General features: G+C 41.1%; 1 protein-coding gene across 2 annotated transcripts in view; it reads left to right on the top strand.

Moving 5' to 3' along the window:
• Positions 1-20,341, top strand: part of dpf1 (D4, zinc and double PHD fingers family 1) — a 50,204-nt gene extending 29,863 nt beyond the window's left edge. For both annotated transcript variants that reach the window (XM_044355287.1, XM_044355288.1), the window contains exons 9-12: positions 11,460-11,579; positions 13,995-14,107; positions 14,674-14,755; positions 15,793-20,341. In XM_044355287.1, coding sequence (XP_044211222.1) covers positions 11,460-11,579; positions 13,995-14,107; positions 14,674-14,755; positions 15,793-15,863 — 386 coding nt within the window. In that variant the 3' untranslated portion in view covers positions 15,864-20,341. The remainder of the gene's footprint in view (positions 1-11,459; positions 11,580-13,994; positions 14,108-14,673; positions 14,756-15,792) is intronic.
• The last annotated feature ends 1,848 nt before the right edge of the window (positions 20,342-22,189 follow it).

Genomic DNA, 22,189 nt, shown 5'->3' with positions numbered 1-22,189 from the left:
TGTATGTAATATTTCTGCATGTTAAACTAGTACAGGTGTAAACAGGCAGTAATGCCGCCTGGATGTGCTCTGAACTTTTCACGTACACCGGCATTCTTCCTCAGCTTTGGATTGGTTGATTGTTGCCGCTGCTGCACGGCGCAGGAAAGGAAGGGAAACGGCTGTTGCCTAGCAATCTGGTTGCCATAGATACCGCCAGGGCTCCCTCCTAAAGAGTACACTGTTATGTACATTGAAAAGAGAGAGACGGTAAGGGAGGGAGGCATGGAGGAGAAGTATGGATGGAGAGAACAGAAAGGGAGGGATGGAAGGAGGGAGAATGGAAGAGAAGACAGAGGAAAAAAGGTGAAGAATGGAAGAAGTTGAAGTATAGGAGTGGAGAGAGGAGCGGAGGGGGCACAGAGGAGTTCATTAAAAATAACAAAGAATGGGAAGTGAGAGAAAGAGAGAGAGAAAACAGACAAAGAGAGAAGCAGAGCGAGAAGCTGAGAGTTATATAGACTGAGGGAAAAAAACAGAAAAAAAATCTCTTCATGATTCATCATATAGATTCCCCCAGACATTTGGAGTGGTGAAGGCAGGGTAATACTGGAGTCTGCTTCATTTGGTATTCTGTCTTAAGATGTGGTGCTGTGGCTTGCTGGCTGGTTGTTTTGTGGTTCCTCAGTTGTCTTGGCCATGTTTGGATAAGCCCCCACACCACCACAGTCTAACAACCCTCCCCACACCACCACCACCACCACCACCACCACCACCACCCAAATCCACCCTCACCCAGCATCCATCTCTAGCTGTCTGCTTGTTGTCTGTTTGTCTGTTTCTATGACTGAATGTAAACTGTAACTGTAAAACACTGAAGAGAGGAGGAAATAAGAATCAATAATGCAACATGTTCATTCACGCAGTGTTCATGAATGATTTCTGCTATAATATCAATAACCATAGACTAACCGAAGTAATGCAATAGTGATTTAACCCACCAAAGTAATAAAAACTTTAGCAGCTTTTAATCTTAACACTGATATTATAGTGTTATTGCCGTGGGGAAATTCTTTAGTGCACAAAAAATGTGCCTTTTACAATTCAGGTTTGTTTTAGGTGGTTAGCATGAGCAGCGATAGCCACCAGCACACAAAGAAAAGGGCACCACCTACAGAAACCACAGCAAAGAGCACATAGTACCAAAGATGGGGACGAATCCAATGTGAATTTCCACTGAAAATGTCTTTTTGTAAAACTCCTTTATATACTTATGTTTTGTTTCAGCCTGGCTGGTCAATTTTGACTTCTCCACATGACAGTCAGGGCTGACACGCAGTATAGTAGACCATGTGAGGTTGGGCACAATTCAAACAGGATTTCACAGTCACATTCTCAGCCAGCTCTCCCTGGAACAAAATAGGATTAATAATTTGCATTTTAACTCTTCATCGACAGGGACACAAGCCCGTACTGGCTAAGTGGTTCTTTTTAAGTGTGTGCAAATGTGAGCACATGTGTGCAAAGCATACGCACAGACAGTAGGATGTGTGTATTTGTGTCTATGTGCGATTCCTTCACATGCATGATTTATGGAGGAGTTAGTGTGTCTGTGTGCGCACATGAGATTTATTTGCATGTATGTGTATTCACTGAATGTGCACATATCTGCAGACTGCAGAGCCTGAAGGATTGTGTGTGTGTGTGTCTCTGTTTCTGCGGGTCAGTGTGATTACAAAGCAGCCATAGATCAAGTTTTATTATGCACCAAAACTGCCTCTGTCCTCTTTACTTTGCAATGTCATCTCTGCACACAAGCTCACATTACACACACACACACACACACACAAATGCATGCATCCAGACCCACAATGCACTGGGAGTTACGCAACCTGCTGACTGGACATGAGTGAAAGTAGTACGTGTGTGTGTGTTTTTGTGTATCAGGGTGAGGGGTGGGGTAGGTTTGGTGGTTGCAGGGAGGAAAAGGAGCAGAAATGGGGAAAAGCAGAGGAAGAACAGAGCATGGCACTGGTGCAGGCATTAGTGTGACAACAGATGGATTGCAGGAAAGAATTCCAATTTCCTCTTTGAGAGTAAAGCAGAGGGGGGAAAAATAGATAGAGAGACCAAATAAGGAAAAGGGAAGGGGGAAAAAAAAATGAAGCACACAGAAGAGATCGAATCAGAGGCAGAAAGAGCAGCAGCAATAATGAGAACGCATGAAAGTGCAAAGAAGGAAGAGAGAGGAAGAGGATGGGAGAAAAGAGTGAGGGGAGGAAGATGGAGAGAGAAAGGAAGGCAGTGACTTTTCATCTGTGACTGACGGTTTCCATCTGACTGCATCTCTGCCTCCTTGTCTGCATAGAAAACCTGAAGATGTCTCCTTGAGCTTTTCAGCTTCTGTGTCTGAATGTACATGTATGTGCTTTTGATTTGTGCTTGACATGTACAATTGTTTATCCTCGTCTATCTTGATAAAAATATATATAATATCCTAATTATTAATTGTAATTATGTGTGTGTGTGTATGTGTGTGTGTGTGTGTGTGTGTGTGTGTGTGTGGCTGGACAAGGGGCACAGGGACTCTCATTCATCATATTAAAGAGAGCAAGTGGGGGATGGGACTGAAACTGGACAGCAAAAGTTATTATGCAAAGGCTTGGTTGTAAATCGTGTGTGTGTGTGTGTGTGTGTGAGTGTGCATGCGCTACTCCTGAGAGGCTCTCCTCATTAAGCAGCGAGGCGACAGGAGTGCAGAGTGTGTGTTTTCACACACCACTGCTCCGATACAACGGGAGCCACTTTTTTTTCCGCCTCCTTTCCTTCTCACCCCTTTGTGTTTCCTCATTTTCCTCCTCTTCCTCGTCCTCTTCTCTCTTTTTCTCTCTGTTTCAGTTTCCCCCTTTGCTTCATCCCTTCTTGAAATCCTTCCCTGCCTCCTCCTCATTCTCTTCTTCTTCTTCCTCCTCCTCCTCCTCCTCCTCACCCTTTTCCCCCCCATCCTACACCTGCAATGCTGGAGTGTTTGTTGCCTTCTGTAATTGCAAAGAATAGATGCACTCTGAAAGTGAAAACATTCACACTCAACCATGAACTGTGAATTCCCATCTAAACCTCAGCCTTGATTAACCAAGTTTGTATTTTTGTGATGTTGGTAACCATGGCAACTTGTGTTTCTTTGTTAATGGATGAGTTTTTCTGTACTGTATCCACGTGACAGAAAAGAGCAGAATAGAATAGAAGCTTACAGAAAGCACCTAAAATCAGTTCAGGCAAATTTTTGTTTAATATGTTTAATCTGCTGTCAAATTAAGGCAAACATACAGATAGAAAAGGGGCCAAATAGAAAAGAAAAAAGATGAGAAAATGAATAAAATGTGAGGTGGAATACAAAGTCAAGAATGTCAACAGGTAGGCCTATTTGTGTGTGTGTGTGTGTGTGTGTGTGTGTGTGTGTGTGTGTGTGTGTGTGTGTGTGTGTGTGTGTGTGTGTGTGTGTGGAGGCAGGGGTAATTCACTCGGATGGAAGCGCTAAGTTGATGAGGCTTCTACTGCGGCCAGCCAGAGGATGAGATTATCGACCAGCCAGAGTCAGGCTGGTAGTATTGGTTCCAGGTCAGAGTCTTGGAGAGAGATGGAAGAGAGAGAGGAAAAGGAGGAAGAAGAAGAAGAAGAGGAGAGATTGGGAGTTAGCGAGACGGGGAAAGACTGGAAGAAGAAAATGAGGGAGAATGCTAGCGACTGTAAAATTTTGCCAGAAGGAAAAGGAAGGAAAGATTTTTTTTTCTAATACTGTAGCTCTTATTGTCTTGCTACTTTAAAAAAAAAAAAAAAAATTACACACTGTAAGAAATCTTATCAGGTCACCATTAGTCACATAATCAGTCATATCTTCCTCAAATAAATTATTCTGTCAAAAGGTTGAGATAATGCCAGTTGTTTCAGAGGTGAAAGCGTTTTCAGAATCTTAATTGATTGAAGAAAATGACTTGTGAATGGTCTTTGAGAATGAAGATTTGTATCTAAAACCACAATGTGAACTTCAGACTCAATATGAAAAGTCTAATTTAAATAGATATGCTTTAACAGTTCAAATAGAGAGTGACCGTCGCTGTCCAGTGAACCTTGTCTTCGTGAAACCATGTACTATATCCTCTAATTATTCCGTCAAAACCAAAGGATCAAGTGTCCCTTTATGAGTTGAGATCATTCTCCTACGTCTTCAGCTAAATAAACTGACACAGCATCTATGTGGTGTTTTTTTTTAAAAGAATAACTACCATTATCAAGTCCCTGAATATATTATTTTTAATAGTAATATATTCATAAAATAAGAAATGTAGGAATATACAGTTATTTTGCTAAAAGTGAGAAGAGACGAGAGAGCGAAATAACAACGCAAGGTAACGAAGGAGCTGCACGGAGGAGGAAAGGAGAGAATGGGGGGGGGGGGGGGGGGGCAGAAATCATAAGCAGAAAGGGGGGAAGGATGGAGAAGGGAGAAGGGTAGGTGTTGAGGGAGAAGGGGGTGGGGGTGTGGGGGGGGGGGGGGGGGGGGGGGGTGAGGAGCATTTGAGGATTCATCTCTTGCTGGATAATTCCCAGGAGGATCTCTCTCCAACACTTGAAAGCTGTGAAGTGTGCGGTTCTGCTCATACTCCTCCTGGTAATTGGAAGAGGAGAGGAGGGGAGGGAGAGGAGAGGAGGATCAGGTAGAGGAGGGGAGGTATGGAGGTTCGAAAAAAGAAAAGCAGAGGAGAGCAGGTAAAGATTTTAGAGAGGAAGAGGAAAAGGAGGGACAGGAGGAGAGGTGAGGATAATGAGGGGGTAAGGAGGAAGAAAAAGAAAAAAGAACCGCCTGACTTGTGCCATCTTTCTTTCTTCAGTCTCTCATTTTTTTCAACCTGGCTTATCCTTTTTATTTTGCTCATTAGCTCACTCCTTTCATTCTCCGTCTCTCTCTTTCACTGTCCTCATCCTCCCCTCCCTCCCTCCCATGGTCGGCGATGGCGTGTCTATGGTTGCAGGCGGGTTCTGAAACATGGCCACAGGCGTTTAATCATTGATGGAGTTTTTTCCTCCACGCAGGCAGGCCAGTGGGCAGCCCCAACTCACTCACATGCGTCAGGACCTGCTGATTCACTCCTTGGGGCCTCCAAGCACGCACACACACACACACACACACACACACACACACACACACACAGACACAACACATACACACACATGCACAAATACAAAGGCAAGCAGCAGAGATGCACACACATTACCGTAGCACACACACAGATAAAATGTAACTTCAATGTGTTTCATGTGTGTGTGTGGCTGTATCCACATGTGTGCCTGTCTACTTTATCCCACCAGGGATTGTGAGGCCCAATCAGCAGCAGTGAGCCCAAATAAAAGCAGAGGAGATAAAAGCAATTTATTTGACCAGAACAAGAAGACAAAAACGTGTTTGCATTGGCTCCAGGCCTGCACACCACATATGTCTCTACAGCTTTACACGTCCTTCTGCTCGACTCAGTAAACATCTAGCTATGTTGGTTTCTTAAAAAGTAAATACACTTATATACTGTATGCTCATCCTGCATCATTCTGTTCTTTAGTTATTCTGTTTATCAATCAGAGTAGGAACTATTCACACAGTTTGCGCATGAGTTTCAATGTCCTACTATTTTAGCCATGTTAACCGTCAGGTTGACATTTTTGTTTTTTGGCCACGTCTTGACGTGCATTGGAAGGATCGCCAATATGTAATGAAATTAAATTTATGTCCCCTTCAGGATGAATTAACATCTTTGGTGATAAAGTCAAGTCAGTTTTATTCATATAGTCCATAATCACATATATGCCTCAAAAGGTGAATATCCTCCTACTTTTAATTTATCCAAAACCAAAATTAAAATGTATTTTCCAAGACTTTTATTTTGTAGGTATTTTAAGTACCTACAAAACTAACGACATTTCCTGCTTCAGTTGTGTTCAGTGAAAATTAGCAAATGTTAGCATGCTAACATGCTAAACAAAGATGGTGAGCACCTGATAAACATCAGCATGTTAGCTTATTGTTGTGAACATGTTAGCATGCTGACGATAGCAATTAGCTTAAAATGCCACTGTGCTAAAGCTACAGCCTCACAGAGTCGCTAGTATGGCCGTATGGACTCTTAGTCTTGCTGAAATTATAGGGACTATATTTTGGGATGTGTTGAATTTATAGTATTTTACATATTTAGGATTTTGGTAAAACTTGACGTAAAATGTTGCTCAGCCACTAGCTTGATGAACAGGGCTAATTGAAGATTATTGGTAAAAATTATGTTTTATTAATTTCTAATTCAATTAACATGTTTGGCATACATACAGACGGTGAGTTTTTCCTTTAGTAGAGAGATACTGTCTGATGATTTTTAATAAAAGAAACACAGACCAGGACATATCTGTCTAACCTGATGATGTGCAGGTAAAAATATTTTCCATAGTGAAAAAGCTGACACAAGCAAAATCTCATAGTATTATCTTTAGCAAAAGAGATTATTGAGAATTATGGGGGTAATGCCATCTGTCTTAAAATACTAAATTGTGAATTTCAGGTAAAGTGGAGAAAGTGATTGTTTATAGTCACAGTCAGTACAACCCACTCAGTTCAGTAGTTTTTTAGTCTCAGGTAGAACTGCTGTAAATCACCACAGAAAATACTTAGTGTACATCTTGGTAAGTACAGTTTATTATCTCTATTAGCAGTTGATCAACAGTAGTTTAGCCTCCTTGTTATTCATTGTTGCACCATTGTTTGAGTCTGAGGTGCAGTTACATTCTCACAGTATAGATCACTGAATCTTGCTTTTGGGTTTTGCTCAGCGTACAGTAACCCTGTTGAATTCTGCAGCAGCAGGTACAGCTTATCATTTCCCTCCCCTGTTCTCTGTCTGTCTGTCTCTCATCCTGATCAGAGAGTATTTTTTATTATTTTATTTCCCAGAGGATTAAAGCCAGACCCTGTGGAGTAGAAACCCAATTGCTCTCTCACTCTCTCACTCCTCCTTTCCTTCTCACCCTCTTTTCCATCAAATTCACCCTCTCCTCACCCTCCCTCCCCCTTCCAGCCAAACAAGACTCCACCCTGGACTGGATGGATTAATGACCTCTCTCTCTCTCTCATGTTAACACACACACAAACACACAGTATCTCCCACAGCTCTGTCTGTCTGTGTGCCTGCGTGTGCTTATCTTTTGTTTTTCTGCAGGATGAATGGCTTTCTGTGTGTGTAGGCCTGTTACAATAGTTATGTTATCGACTTATCGAACGATATATGGACATGACCTCGGTCATTTTGGCTGACCTCGATATTGCCCATTGCGTTTACATGCATGTTTGTTTACATAAGAATGTCACCAACATTTTAGCCAACATGAAGCCAGAATAAACAGCATAACTTATTGTGTGTGGTCTATCTATTTGAGGCTTATAGTCTGTCTACCTGTTTCAGCAGGTTCCAGCATTTTGATAAATGCAGTTTTCACTCCTGCTGTTAAAACTGTGTATAGCTTAACTGAGCGTACATTCATTGACACACATCCTAACTTCGTTTTCTTAACCACTTAATTGCTTCTTTGTTTTTTTTTTATTTGATGGTTAGCCTACTTTGCTCAGTGTTTTTTATTATTATTATAGTCCTCATGTAGTCTAGCCTACGTAGGCTACTCTCGTCACATTATTACTGTTCCTTTCTAGCCACTGTAGGCTACGTGCACATGCAGAGGTAAGATGCTTCTTAGGGGCAATCAATCAACGTAGGATGTGGTATTAGGCTAAATAGGTGTTTTTCTCGATGACTGCATAATTCCAGCCAGAAAGTTTGGAAAAATAAGTCCAAGTTGATTTGGTTTCATCACGTATTCCACATATGCATTCCACAGTGTCAACGAAAAGTGGCAATACATCTAACCTGAAAGCTCATCTAAAACATAATCCCATTCAGTTTTCCGAGCTGGGAACAAAAACCACAGTTGGAGATGGAAAGGGGCCTTCCCGACAGGTATTACGGATGCCTCTGCCCTATGTGCAAATATAAATGTGACAGCACTAAATGGCGCATGCTCACAGATAGCATAACTGGCTATACAGCCAAAGAGATGCAGCCATTCAACACGGTCCAAAAACCAGCATTTAAAGAAGTGCTGCAAACTTTTGACAGGCCAAAGAAAACTTACATCTCACAAACTGCTGTTCCTGCCTTGTACAACAAAGTGAAAGACGCCATTCTGAAGGAAATAAAAGACGTCTGCTTTTACTACAGATATGTGGTCAAGCTCAAATATGACCCCATACGTACATGAGCTTGACCACACATTACATAACTTCTGACTGGTGACTGACAAAGTGTTTAGAAACCAGATACATACCCCAGCACCGTACTGCTGACATACCTACAGAAACTCTTTAGTTTGCTTTAGCAGACTGGACATTGGATGAGTGCAAAATGGTCTGTATAACTCTATAAACTTGGCTGGCCATGGCTTTCTTTGGCCACAACCTCCAATTGGCTGTGTCCCATGGACAGTGACAAGGATCACTTTGGGACTTTGTAGGAATCTTTTCAGCACCTTCAACCTGAGCAGGATAAAGAAGAGAGACCTGAGGAAGGCACAGACTGAAGCCCATCTCCCCCAACACAGTCTATTACTGGTGAGTAATGGATAAATCATTGATAGTTGAGTTAATATGCAACACAAAATATGTAAAGGTTTAATTTAAAGTTAATTTAAAGGGTTGTTATTTTTAACTTATAACTTACTTTGGGGCCTGTAATGTACATACTTTCATGATCATGTATTTATGAGATCATTTGTTACATTATAATATAAACATGTAGAATTATTTGTGATAAATAACGGAAATTTTAAAAGTGTTATTTGTTGAATAATGTTGATATAGATCAACTAATGAAAAAGAACAAATTTTATCTTTCCTGCAGGATGTTGCCACACGATGGGGCACTAAGCAAAAAAAAATGATAGAGAGGGTGCTGGAGCAACGACAAGCCAAAAGACATGTCATGGTTGAAGATCGAAAACATGGCCACCTCAACCCAACCTGGCAGGATGTTTCTGTGTTGGAATCCATTAATGCAGCAATGAAGCAATGGCTGATTTCACAGATGTTCTCTCAGGGGAAAAACACATCACTGTGTCGTCAGTAAAGCCTGTGTTGGAATTTCTTGAAGGGGAACTCTTATCACCAGACCCCGATGACACTACACCGACAGCAAAGATAAAGGAAAACATGTGCAGGGTATTGATGGAGAAATACAGCCCACCTGAAATCCAAAACCTCCTGAGAAAGCACGGAGGATGCAGAGGTCTTGGATGATGTCAAACATCAGCTCTGGAGCGCCGTGGTCACCGAATGGTTACAGCGCATGCCGGTTCACCCAGAGACCTTTGTTGCATCTCTACTGTCAACTGTCGCATAAAAGCAAAAACGCCTTTAGATAGAAGACAACTACTGGAGATGAAATAGGAAGAAGGAAGTGCCAGTGGTGAGAGCTGCAGTAAAGCTGCAGAGGAAAATGATGGATCTGAACCTCCAGCGCCCAAGAAGAGGCTGAGTGACCTTCTCCAGGACAGGCTGATGCAGAGTTGACCAAGTTCCTCCAGGAAGAAGCACTTGATGCCTCATCTGATCCCTTAATGTGTTGGCGTGATAATCATATCATAGATTTCCTTAAATAGCCAAGTTAGCACAAAAATACATATTTATTTGTGCAACGAGCACTAGCTCAGAGAGAATGTTCAGCACAGCTGGAAACATTGTTACCCCAGAGAGATCCTACCTTTACAAGGTTGGTGTCTTTTGCTTGGAATCTGCCAAACAGTTAAAATACAGATTTGGCAGCAGATATGGCCTGTTGAGACATCTGTGCCTTTGTGTTATGCCCAGTGAGTCCTGAACTGACTCTATGTCAAACATGTTATTTTGTTCTACTTGTTGTTGTTACTGATATCTAACTTATAGCTAATATGTTGTTACTTTGCACTTTTTGTTAACAAAGGTCCCAGCCACAGAAACAGGATTGGCAGTATATTGCCTGTTAAGGAATGAATGACTCTCTATACACCATAACATGTTAAAGTGCAATTTTTGTTAACAGAGCCCAAGAGTTCATTTGATTTATTGTTTTGGTTGTGTGGTTTTATTCTATTTATTTAGGATATTGTAATATTTTTCTCACATTGCAATTCCAACGTCTGAATATTCATAAGAATTAAAAGTTCATTGCTCCTTGAAATGGTGTATTTGCCTCATTATGCTATTATATTATCATTGTAACAGTGGCATAAAGTGGTCTTAAAATGACAATGATATTGTTTATCGTAATTGTTTCTCGGACAATATATCATCCAACAAAAGTAGTTATTGTGACAGGCCTATAAGCGCGTGTGTGTGTGTGTGTGTACCTGTGTAATCCACTCTATTGCATTTACTGTTGCTCTGTCCTGCCTGGTGAGTCATTGTGAAGGGCCCGTCCAGTGCATTACATCTTGGAGAAGAAAGCACACATACAAAATAGTCTGCAGTGGTTATGTGATTGCTTCCATTAAAGTGATTATGCAATCAACAGCAGTGAGACAGGCAGACCAGCAGACAGACAGACAGACAGACAGAAGTACAGGAGGGAGACACACACACACACACACACACACACACACACACACACACACACACACACTCTCGTACATACACAGCATTCAAGCAGGCAGGGGGAATTTCTCTCTTGTTAATAATTATTATGAAACGGCTTCACGTGGAGCACTTGCTTCCCCGCGCACAGCATGACGGCAGGTCTGTCCCAGCAGCCTCCCAGCACACACACACACACACTTCTCCCTTTTTTCTCCAATTCCCTCTCTTCCTCCTCCTCCTTGTCCTACAATCCTAACAATATTTACCAGACCCCAGGGGCTCCCAGCGGACGTCCCACTTCCTGGGTGAGCCGGGGGTTTGGTTAGTCCCAGGCTCCAGCACCGGCCGGCACCGGTGCTTGTTTTTACCAAAGCAAACAGATGGAAAAAGAGAGAGATAGACGGAGCGTTGCTCCCAGCTGGGATGGTGCACAGTCTGGCAACAGGGACTTACTATAGATGCAGATCTCCTTTCTTCTTCTGTGTTTTACATCTCAGCATTTTACGTTTCACCTCTAATCACTCTCTGTCAGCACACTACAACTCTGTGTCCTTTGTGTCGACAACGTTTTCTCTCTCTCGGCAGCTCTGTTGATCTGTTATAGTCTTTCTCTCCCTAACTTGCTGTCTAGAGACTGATAGAGCTCCATCACTCTGGGGCAACATTTTATAACACTGACTTATGAGTTTACACTCTGCTCTCCTTCCCCTCTTTCAAGAGCACAGGTGGCAGTGACATGAATTCCTAATTTTTCTTACCTGCTTCTCTTTTGTTTTTCTTCATTCAGCCAAGAAAGCACCGGATGGCTCAGTGATCGCCAACGGCTACTGCGACTTCTGCCTTGGAGGCTCAAAGAAGACCGGCTGTCCTGAAGACCTTATCTCCTGTGCGGACTGTGGACGCTCAGGTAGGGCAAAGCTGAAGGGGATGTTTGGCAGGAGAAAGGCGGTCCTCTGTTGATGCACAGTTTTGAAATGTCTCCTTTGAGTGTAGATTTCAAATTTGCAAAATAAATGAATGCAAGTGTTGATTCCTGTAACACTTAAATTGGATGGACCATACCAATGTTTCTTGTTTTAGCCCATCTTCTACAAATCATGTACAGTATGCCTAACTTTCTGAATAGCCATTTGCTGTAATGTTTCAGGTTTTTGAAGTGTTTTCTCACCTTCCAGTCAGCCATTGGTTTCCTTTTATGTCACTGCAGTATGAAAATAATTTGAAATTGGCATAAGATAGCCATTTCTTTAACTATGGTGGCCCTGAAGGACAAAACATATACAGTGAAAGCATAAACATTAATGGAAATCCAGAAATGGTGCAAATGCCAAATGTAAGGAACGTTAATAATGCTAACTCTCTAACATTACAGTCTCCTAATTTGACACTAGCCTCAGTATTTGTAAAGTCTGAATTGGTATTGAGGGGTGTTACTTTAGTGAATTTTTGTTCTTAAGGGCCACCGCACTTAAAAATGACATTCATATAGTTTTTGTAGAAGTTTTGAGATTAATTTGAAAAGTTTACACAGTATTACCATTTAAAAGTAACATGATTTAGAAAAATAGCAATACTTCAATTATAATCTTAAGTAGGTTTCAAGTTTTTACAAGTTATTTTTTCTGCTGGAAACCGAGAGGAGTAGAAACTTCTGGCCTGGAAGGTAGAAAACTTAAAAATTCTAAATGATGTGCTTTGGAAAACAGTGGCTGTAATGTAATATGTGCTGAAATCTCATTACTCAAACAAACTTCTATTGCTATTTGCTTTAAACCCACGTTCAAACTTTATTTTTAAAGCATCAGCACTCAGTAAATTGCTCATGAACAACAAAACTTTAATGAACAGTTAATGTAGTTTGGGATTTCTGGATGACCAGGCTTAGAGCAAAGTTTTGTATGATGCCAAGAATATCAATATATCAGATTAATCACATGAAATACAATTTAAGATAACAAACAAATTGCATGTAACTCACAGTATACACAATTAAATATGATGATATAGTAAATGCTCTACGGTGTGCCAGAGTTAAAACATCATAATCTGGCACTTATTTAATGGGGTCATGTCCACTGATCACAATGTTCTGGTCTTGGCAATAAAATATGAATGGATTCAATAAAATGTATTCTTGGTGTGACCTTCTCATCTGGAAAACACACAAAATTGTTTAGATCATGTTGTATGCTGCATGCCTTTCCATTGTGTATTTTTTTTTTTTTAATTTTGTGATAAAAGGAACCTAAGATACATTTGTGAGAGAATGGTTTCCCCTCACTATGCATTTTGGTTGTGAATGGCTGGAAATACATTTTATTTGCGTATGATGTTTTCTTTTAATGTAGTTGTATCATTTTTTTCTGATTTTAAGTACCTATATTATATATTATAGGTCGATTTTTGTTAGGTTGGGTGTCAGGTATTTACCTGTGTTTGTACATTCTGGATGTATGTATACATGCAGAGATTGCATATGGTGCAGAATTTGTGTATTTATCATTTGATTGTATGTATTGTATATATTGTCACCCCACATGTTTCTTTCTATCTAAAAAAATAAAATAAGAGAACCAAAAAGATGTATGTGATTTGTAGTGTATGGGCTAAAGCATGCAAAACACTGGTATGGTCCTTTTTATTTATAACCACTCAAAAATAAGGCGAATAAAGGTCAGGAAATGAAGACGACATAACAATTTCTGTGTTGTGATCATGTAACAGTACCTGAAAAAAATACCGGAAAAAACTATAAAACTAAAAAAGGGGTGAAGAGGGATAGAATGTAGTGGACATGGTGCATTAAAAAGCAATTTACCTGTCTGATATAACTGCAAAAATTACTTTTTTGATGATTTATATGTGGTAATGTTTTGGAATTTCTTACCACTTTTATTCAAATTTTAGTTTTTTTGTGGTTCTCAAGACCAAATCAAAAGCAAACCTTTAATATTTGTATTGTAATATTTCCTGAGATGGCTCAAGCTTAGAATAGCTCAAGCTTTTCCTTTGTTGAATAATCTTTCCAAAATTCACCGAAAAAATAAATACATAAATAAATAAAAAAATGCTGTCCAAAGATTCTCTCAGCTATCTCAAGTAATGTAATGTTCACATCTGCAAACCACCACTGTTGAGTTCCCCTTCAAATATTAAATATATCACCCGCATGAAAGAAATCAAAATGATGGATAGATACTGTAGAATAGGTAGATGACGGATGGCTGTCCTCAAAACACAGGAAGCGATGGTGAAAATCGTTGTGTGGGCATGTGTGTGTGTGTGTGTGTGTGTGTGTGTGTGTGTGTGTGTGTGCACCCAGGCCACCCGTCCTGTCTGCAGTTCACAGTGAACATGACGGCTGCGGTGAGGACTTATCGCTGGCAGTGCATCGAGTGCAAGTCCTGCAGCCTGTGTGGCACCTCTGAGAATGACGTAAGACTCTGTCTATATACACACACACACACACACACACACACACACACACACACACACACATATACTGTAGTACATAAATCTTATAACTTATTGCTGGAATATATGTTTTTTCTTGAGTTTTAGATACTGATAGTATCTAGTAGCTCGTTTAAATTCAGCATCTTGCTCACAGACATTAATGCACAAAGGCTGTCACCTCTGAACCACAACACTGTTGACAATTAGTTTTACTTGGACCCATGAAACAGATTTAAAAACCAAAAGGGATTTCAAAGATACATAGATGTCAACCTAAAATAAATGCTGTTTTTTCATCCCTTAACTTTATACAGTCACCAAAGTAAGTCCGCATGGTTTACACATAGATAATGGATTCACAATTTAAAAATAAGACAGGCATACAGTATGTATGTCGCAGCCCAAACTCTTGATTTGTTTTTCTATACATTAATATCTTCAAGTACCATTCCCACTGTTCAAACAAATGCTGTTGTGTCAAAATCTGTCAAAATCTGTCCCCTCATAATAACATCTGATGATTTGAGTATATTCTTTTGTTTCAGGACCAGCTGTTGTTCTGCGATGACTGTGACAGAGGCTACCACATGTACTGTCTGAGTCCTCCCATGTCTGAACCACCAGAGGGTACGTAACACAGCAGCACTAGTGAAACATAAGTAGAATAAAAGCACAGTGATCTCTTGATAAAACACACTGCATACCTCTCAGTCAAGTTCATATCAAGGACTTCTGAATTCACAGACCTGCATTTGGTTGGACAGCACAGTCCAAAGAAACTCATCTGAGAACATTTTTTATTAGTACAGAATTATGTAACTGTCTACACGGCAGGTAGTCTCAGTGAGCAGAGTGAAACATGTGGTCAAAATGGTGAAAAAAGTTAGACTTTTCATTGCACTAGGGCCCTCAGGACTCCTTATGCTTCTGCATCGTTGTGGGAGCAGATTTATTTCATCTTAATGTGACTACACAGGGCCGGAGGGACACTGTGGCTATCGTCACAGAAATTTAGCAGCTATAGCTGTTAATAATAAAAATAAAAATAATTTGCTTACTGTACATAAGATGGCTGCCTTAGGATGTTTGATGGCATTGTCATAGAAACGAGTTGTGGAAAAATAATCTGTTTCCATGGCAAAAGTGTCACTTGGCTGAACATACAGTAGCAGTGACACTTGTGTTCAACACTCACTAACAGTGTCATGCTCTGCCTACACATGCAACGCTTTTGATTTACAAGAAACATTTTCTGAAATTCAGCAGTTATTTTAGGTTTACATTCAAGAACAGTCCTGTCTGAGCTGTAAAATTACATATTTATTATATATACTGCACTGTGCTTAAATGCTTACACAACACCTTTAGGCACAATACAGTAGGATCTATATACACATAAGGCTGAGAGTTGTATTTAACATCTGATGTTTAATTAATGTTACAAATCCCATGCCAGAATCCAAACCCAACTAGTCGTCAAATCCCCTCCATCCGCAAACCACAGGCACAGCATGTGGTGTTTTAACATCGAGCTTTAATTTACAGTGTTACTTAACGCTCTGTCTGAAATGAGGGATTAATCCACAAGGCTTTACAATAGCAGTGATTGAACTTCTGATCTGTGATGTGCTCCATGTGTACGTGTGTGTGTGTGTGTGTTCCAGGGAGCTGGAGCTGTCATCTGTGTCTGAGACAACTGAAGGAGAAGGCCTCAGCCTACATCACCCTCACTTAATCTGCGGAGCTGCGCCTCATCCTCTCGGCCCTTCATCCTCTCCCAAACCACCTCTCCGTCCACCCCTCTCTGTGCCTCAGCTGCCCCCCTCCTCCTCTGACGTACCCGCTGCCACTTCTTCTACAATCCGTCCCCGTGCCCTTTGACACGACTGAGCACACAGCACCCACAACACCGCACCCATTCTTGAACGTCTCTTCAGCTGCAAGGCAACCTCCGTCCTTTTGTGTCACTCACATTCCCCCGCTGTGCTTGACCTGAATCCCCCACCCCCACCCCCACCCCCCAACCCCTCCTTCCTCCTTCCTCCTCTGTCTCAACAGAGGAATTCATCAGCTGGCAATAAGTTTGCTAGCACGACACACACTCCAGCCTGCCAAGGGCACTTCAGAGGCATACTACTCCACAGGAACCCTCTTAAGGGCCCTCAGAAGAGCCCTAATGATCTTCAGCTGCAACTCAGTCAAGTAGTGAGTGAGAATTAATAAGATGGATAGGTGTTAGGTGGAGGACAGGGCTTGGAAGACCCTGGATAACCATGAAGCAGTATGTTTCAGTGTTAGCCAACTGTGAAATATACACTCCTTCTGTCCTTTACCATGTGTGGCGGAGCTGAGACGTTGAACTGAAACGTTGAGCTCTGCTTCTTTATTTGTCTGCAGGGGCTTGCTGCCCGGTGCAGTTTCAAAGGGGAGTGAATTGTACAGAATTCAGACTGATTCTCTATCTACACACTCTTGAAAACAATGAGCATCTGGTCAGGAACCCAAACCATCTTCGACCTCACCCTGTCCTCTCTCCTTGCATGGGGTTTCCACAAATCAACCACAGTTTGGGATTGACACTGAAGGTTTTAGTGTTCGGATGTCATCCTCGGATGAAAGGAGAGGTGGATTTTCTCTAATCAGCTATCTCTGATCAAACAATGTATTTAAAAATGACAATTTAGGCTTAGCATCTGTCTCACAAATCCTTTACCTGACCTTTATTCGCCCTTCCCCCTCTATGAAACTGACTGTGAAGCCAATGCGAGACTGAAACACTCCTGGTGCTTGGTGTGTATTATCTATGTGTTAAGAATGTAGGATTGATGTGTGGACAATGCAGATGTTTGTCTGGCCCATGCCGAGGCCTAAAAACTTCTTTTTTTATGATTCCCTTTTTAAATTGTTTTTTCATTTGCATGTCGTTATTTCGATTGTTTTTAAGGACTTTTAATTGAAACTGAAAAGAAAGCACACTTAATTCGCAATAATGTGTTTGTGATATGAACTGTTTTGGCCAAACTGGGTGTGTTTTAAACTCTGTGTGTGCCTGTGTGTCTGTTTATGTGTGTGTGTGTGTGTGTGTGTGTGTGTGTGTGTGTATCTGAGCACTACAGTAATTGTAGCCAGCTCCATGCTAGGTGGGATCTGTGAGAGGAGTTGAGTAGCAGAAAGGTAACGTGAATGTAAGGAAAGTCAGCATTTTCCTTTTCAGGCATTTTGTCTGACAGTGATGGAGGCGGGACAAAGTCATTGTTTTGCAAGTCACAAGTAAGACTCAAGTCTTGGCACTGAAGTCCTAAATCAAAACCAAATCCTAATTACTTAGTCTGGAGTCCTAAAATGTCATTGTGACCTTCTCACCAAATTTAATGCCAATAAAATCTTTAACAACACCATAAAGATCCATGATAGCAGGCCTCAGATGAACCAACTAGTCTACTTTAACCATTTATTCATTTTATTTATTCCTAAGCATACTTATTAAGTAAACACATTCTGTTTTTTCGTCCCTTTCTTCTCCTTCAAGTCTTTCATTTTACTACACAACATTCAGGACACCAAATCTTTGATAAACATCACCACAACACACTGACTGTGTCGAGGATCATTGATTTTATGTTAGCAGAGATGCTAAGCTCTTTGTTATTGTAGCTTGAAGCGATACCGCACCTAAAATATGTCCTTATGATCAGATACTCAACACCTTTAGTCTTGAAAAGTGGCTTTTAAAAGACACTAAACCACTCCTGTAACTTAATCCACTTCTCCATCTTCTGTCTGTGTGCTCAGTCTGATGTGAACAGTTGCTGCAGTTTCACCAAAATATGGCTGCTGCTGTTTGACACTAGCTAGCATGCTCGCACTCGAGTGACATACTGAAGTATTAGCTTTATTAACATGTATTTAAATCTTTGGGCTTGGTGTCAAAAAGCATAAGTTCGAGTGAGGTCACAGTCGCTGATGTTATTATTGAGCGGCAAGTTAAATTTGATTTTGTCAAGTCGTGTCCAAACTCATCAGATTCATGTGTGGAGTCTGACTCTAATCTAAGTCCACATCTCTAAGCTTGTTTGTTTCTCTCAGAGTTAAACAAGCTGTTCTTATCACCTTTGTGCCCCGCTAAACATGAGGCCACCTGTTTTGTGAGAGTGAAACATTGGTAAGAGAAAATGCTGTTAAAATTCTGCTACCTGCCAGTCTGCTCTGCACGCTAAAAGCCAGTATATTAAATAAGCACTTGAAGACCAAGCTGATATTTTATGAACGTGTTGTTCATAATGAGATGAATCCAACCAGCCAGCATGTATTTTTGTGAGCTTGCACTGAACAAAATGGTTTCTTTTAACCCAAAGGCCCACTATGTTATCTTCAACCAGTTAAACTGGACGACTCAAGGCAACTTTAATAGGCACATCACAGGAAAGCTGCAGTGCAAGTGCTGATTTAAGAAGATGATTTTTAAATAGTTTGTTAATACAGAGAAGGCGTCCATCCAATGATCTGTGAGCTTTAAGCTTGGAGACAATAGCTGTAAATAGGGGGTTGAAGGGCAACAAATTGCCATTTCATACCAGTTTCAATGTGCACATATGAAAGTATGATATTCAGTTGGTGTTGGTTTGAATGACCATCTCATTTTAATGCTGCATCATGTCTCTAAGAGGAACTTGTAAGATCAGATGGCTTGTGAGAATGTACCCGAGCTGTAATTGTGTTTGCCATCTGATAGAGAAAGACATGAGGTGCAAATACTGTGCTACCCCCCATTCAGTGTAAATCCACTGATGCATGAATGACAACTGAAATGTTTCTGATTTCATATTTTGATATTGTCTGTATTGCTTTTTTAAATAACGACAAGAGATAACCTTTAACTTCTATTAATTTCCTGTTTGTTTCCTTGTTTGGTTTTGTAATCTGTCTTTTTTCACGTTTTGCACAGCGTGGCTGCATTTGCTCTCTAGGTGTGTAATGCCTGCGTGGGTGTGTGTCTGTATGTGTGTGTTTTAATCACTTATGATTACAGGAAGGTCAGAGAAAAGCAAAATGAACCAAAATTGTTATTGTTATTATTCTGCAGACATTTTTTTCTCTCAGTGGAACCACTTGCATGGCACAACACTGCTAGAGGATTGTAAAGTTGAATACAGATTACAAGAAAAGTGTACTTGAGCACTTGGATAAAGACGTATGCCGTTTCATTTTACAATGTTTTAAATCAGTGTTATATTTGACAAGAAAACCATTAGTATCCAATCAAAAATGACTTATTCCCATTAACTGAACAGAAGTGACATCTTGATTTGAAGTGTGTTTGAGTGGAAATAGTTTGAGGATGATGTGGATGTTGATGATGATTGTTAGATTGAATATAATGGAGATGTTTGTATCCTGGATGGATGATGATAATGATGTCGATGGTGACTGAAAAGCCTTTATATTGGGAGCTTTCCTGGCACTTAATAGGAGAAGCATGGTGGAGTCAAACTAACTTTGATTGTACTATGTGGGACGGGTGGGGAAGCCATGTTGGGGTCTTGGAAGGGTGGTATCAGTGTGATTGTTTAATGAAACTTGAGCCTCCTCTTTGTACAAATGGACTAACCGAGGTGGTGGTGATGGTGGCTGGTTTGGAGTTTGGGTCAAACAAAGCTGCACCATGAACCTCCAGGCCTCGAGTTGATGCCATTATCCCCATCTCCCTCCCATTTACAGGCTGTTGGGGCGGCTCGGTCAGAGGGTTGAGACTTCTGGGCCACTCTAGGCCTCTCTTGTAAATTGTCGTTCTGTGATCTTGCTTGCACTTTTTTTTTATTTCCCAAAAATAAGAAACTAATTGTAAGTATGTATGTGTGTGAGTGCGAGTGCACTTTTTATTTTTAATCTTTACATTTTTTTCAATGTGATTGTCTGTTGTAAACAACACTGGATAAAGATGAGTTTTTAATTTGTATTTTTTACCTTGAGAGGAAGATGAAATCTTCCTGGACATTTTTTAACCCCCCTCCCTCCCTCCGTCCCTCCCTCCCCTCTTCCTCTCTCTCTGTCTGGTACCTGGGAATGCTTTGAAATGTGGACTGTGACCGCATTGCTGTCATCACTGCTGTCAGTCTTTCTCTGTGAATTCATCCGGCTTTCTCAATTTACCCAGTTTTTTCTCCCTTCCCTTGACTCATTTTTTTCCATTAAAAAGATGAGATTGAAAAATGACCTCTACTTTTGTGTTATCATTTTGTGTGCTTGTGCGTGTGCATTTATTTGCTCTAGTTCCCGCAGCATAAATCACAGAATATTTGTGTGTGTTTTTGGACAGTCTGTCGGACTGCTTTTCTGGTATTTCTGTATTGTTGCCAACTAGGAGGATTTTTTCAGGTGGGGAGGACTTTCTAGCCCACACAATTCTTCCCTCGCATGCAGTAATACTTCTGGGCTGGGAGCTGAGGCTAACACCAACCGTTTCCCATCTTTTCGTTTCGTTTCGATAACAATCTATCAAAGCAGTGTGTTCAAAGTCATCTCTCAAACCCTGAATAACTAATTATCATTTCCAATTTAAATACACTTTGCGGCTAAAACACATTTGGTAGAACCCTTTTTTCTTCTTTTTTTGCAGAGCTCTCCACAAATATTCTAACCTTTTCATGTGTTTGAAAAAGGAACAAATTGGCTATGAATTGACAAAAGATTAAGGGACAGTATTGTTTTGCTTCTGTAGCTGGCCTGAAAAACTGGGAATGGAGGACAAAAAGCACCATTGTCCACAATTGTTTTCGAACAACACTGCAGAAGAGAGTATACTTTGCTATTCAGGGCAGGTACAGTTTTGCTATTTGTGATGTATTCCTGGAGATGAGACATTCATCATAGCTGCTGTGTTGGCCAGACCTGGCTGAGCAACAGCAGCAGGGTGAAGTGAAGCTGATCAACATTTCCATTTTTTCCTTCCCTGCTTCCTTCCAGACGCCAGAAACCGAAAACTAGTGCACACTTGCTTCCTTGGGGGAATATAGGTATTTTTAACAATATGCTCTGAAAAAAACCAATTCCTCCATCCATCCTTTGGCAGAACTCCAACCTTATCCAAAATCCTGCACAGCCAGCCAGCCACCCACCCCAAACCCCCTCCCCCCCTCAACCCCCGCCATCCTGTGCATACAGAAACCCACACACAAACGCACACACACACACACACACATAGACAGCCTAGAGCCCCCATCTTCTCATGAGCTTCATTACTCTGACCCCAGTCTCCCTTTCATATCTCTGAGGATGTTTATGCAGTGTGTGTGTGTGTGTGTGTGTGTGTGTGTGTTTATGTGTGTGTGTTTCACTCAATACCCAATAGAATATGTGTATGTATATTTATTTAGGCCCAGAGTAAGCACATGTGTGTGTGTGTATTTGTGTGTGCGTGCAAGGGTGTGTGTACTGTATGTCAGTGTGTAAATACTGTACAATGTGTATGTTGTGTGTGTGTGTGTGTGTGTGTGTGTGTGTGTGTATTTGTGTGCATGTGCAAGGGTGTGTGTACTGTATGTCAGTGTGTAAATACTGTACTATGTGTATGTTGTGTGTGTGTGTATGTGTGTGTGTGTGTGTGTTGTATGACTTCCCAGCCAATTACCACATCTCCCAGACAGACTGAGACTGCCTAGGCCCTGCCAGCCAATCAGAGAGGGGCTGCGCACTGCCGGGCCGGAGGTGGTTGCTATGGTAACCAGGAGGCCTGTTTGCATGGTGGCTGATGGAAGAGTGATGGATTACTGTAATGGGATGGAGGGAAAGAGAGAGAGAGAGAGGGAGGGAGGAAGATAGGGAAGGAGGAAGGAAGAAAGAAGGTGGGAGGTATAGCAAGAGGTGAGGATGGGAGAAGAAGGAAAGAGAGAGAGAGAGAGAGAGGGAAAGAAAGAAAGAGAGACAAGGGGAGGTGAGGAGGAAAGGGGAGGAGGGAGTGAGACAGACTCATACATAAAGATATTGGAAATGTATGAATGCATCTGAAATGAAGCGACTTAAAAAGATGAAAAAAGAATGAGGGAAAATGATAAAGGGGGAGCA

The sequence above is a fragment of the Thunnus albacares genome, chromosome 6, assembly GCF_914725855.1.
Source record: "Thunnus albacares chromosome 6, fThuAlb1.1, whole genome shotgun sequence".
NCBI classification, from domain to species: Eukaryota; Metazoa; Chordata; class Actinopteri; order Scombriformes; family Scombridae; genus Thunnus; species Thunnus albacares.
The sequence above is the reverse complement of the archived record's forward strand: the minus strand, read 5'-3'. Positions and strand labels throughout refer to the sequence as shown.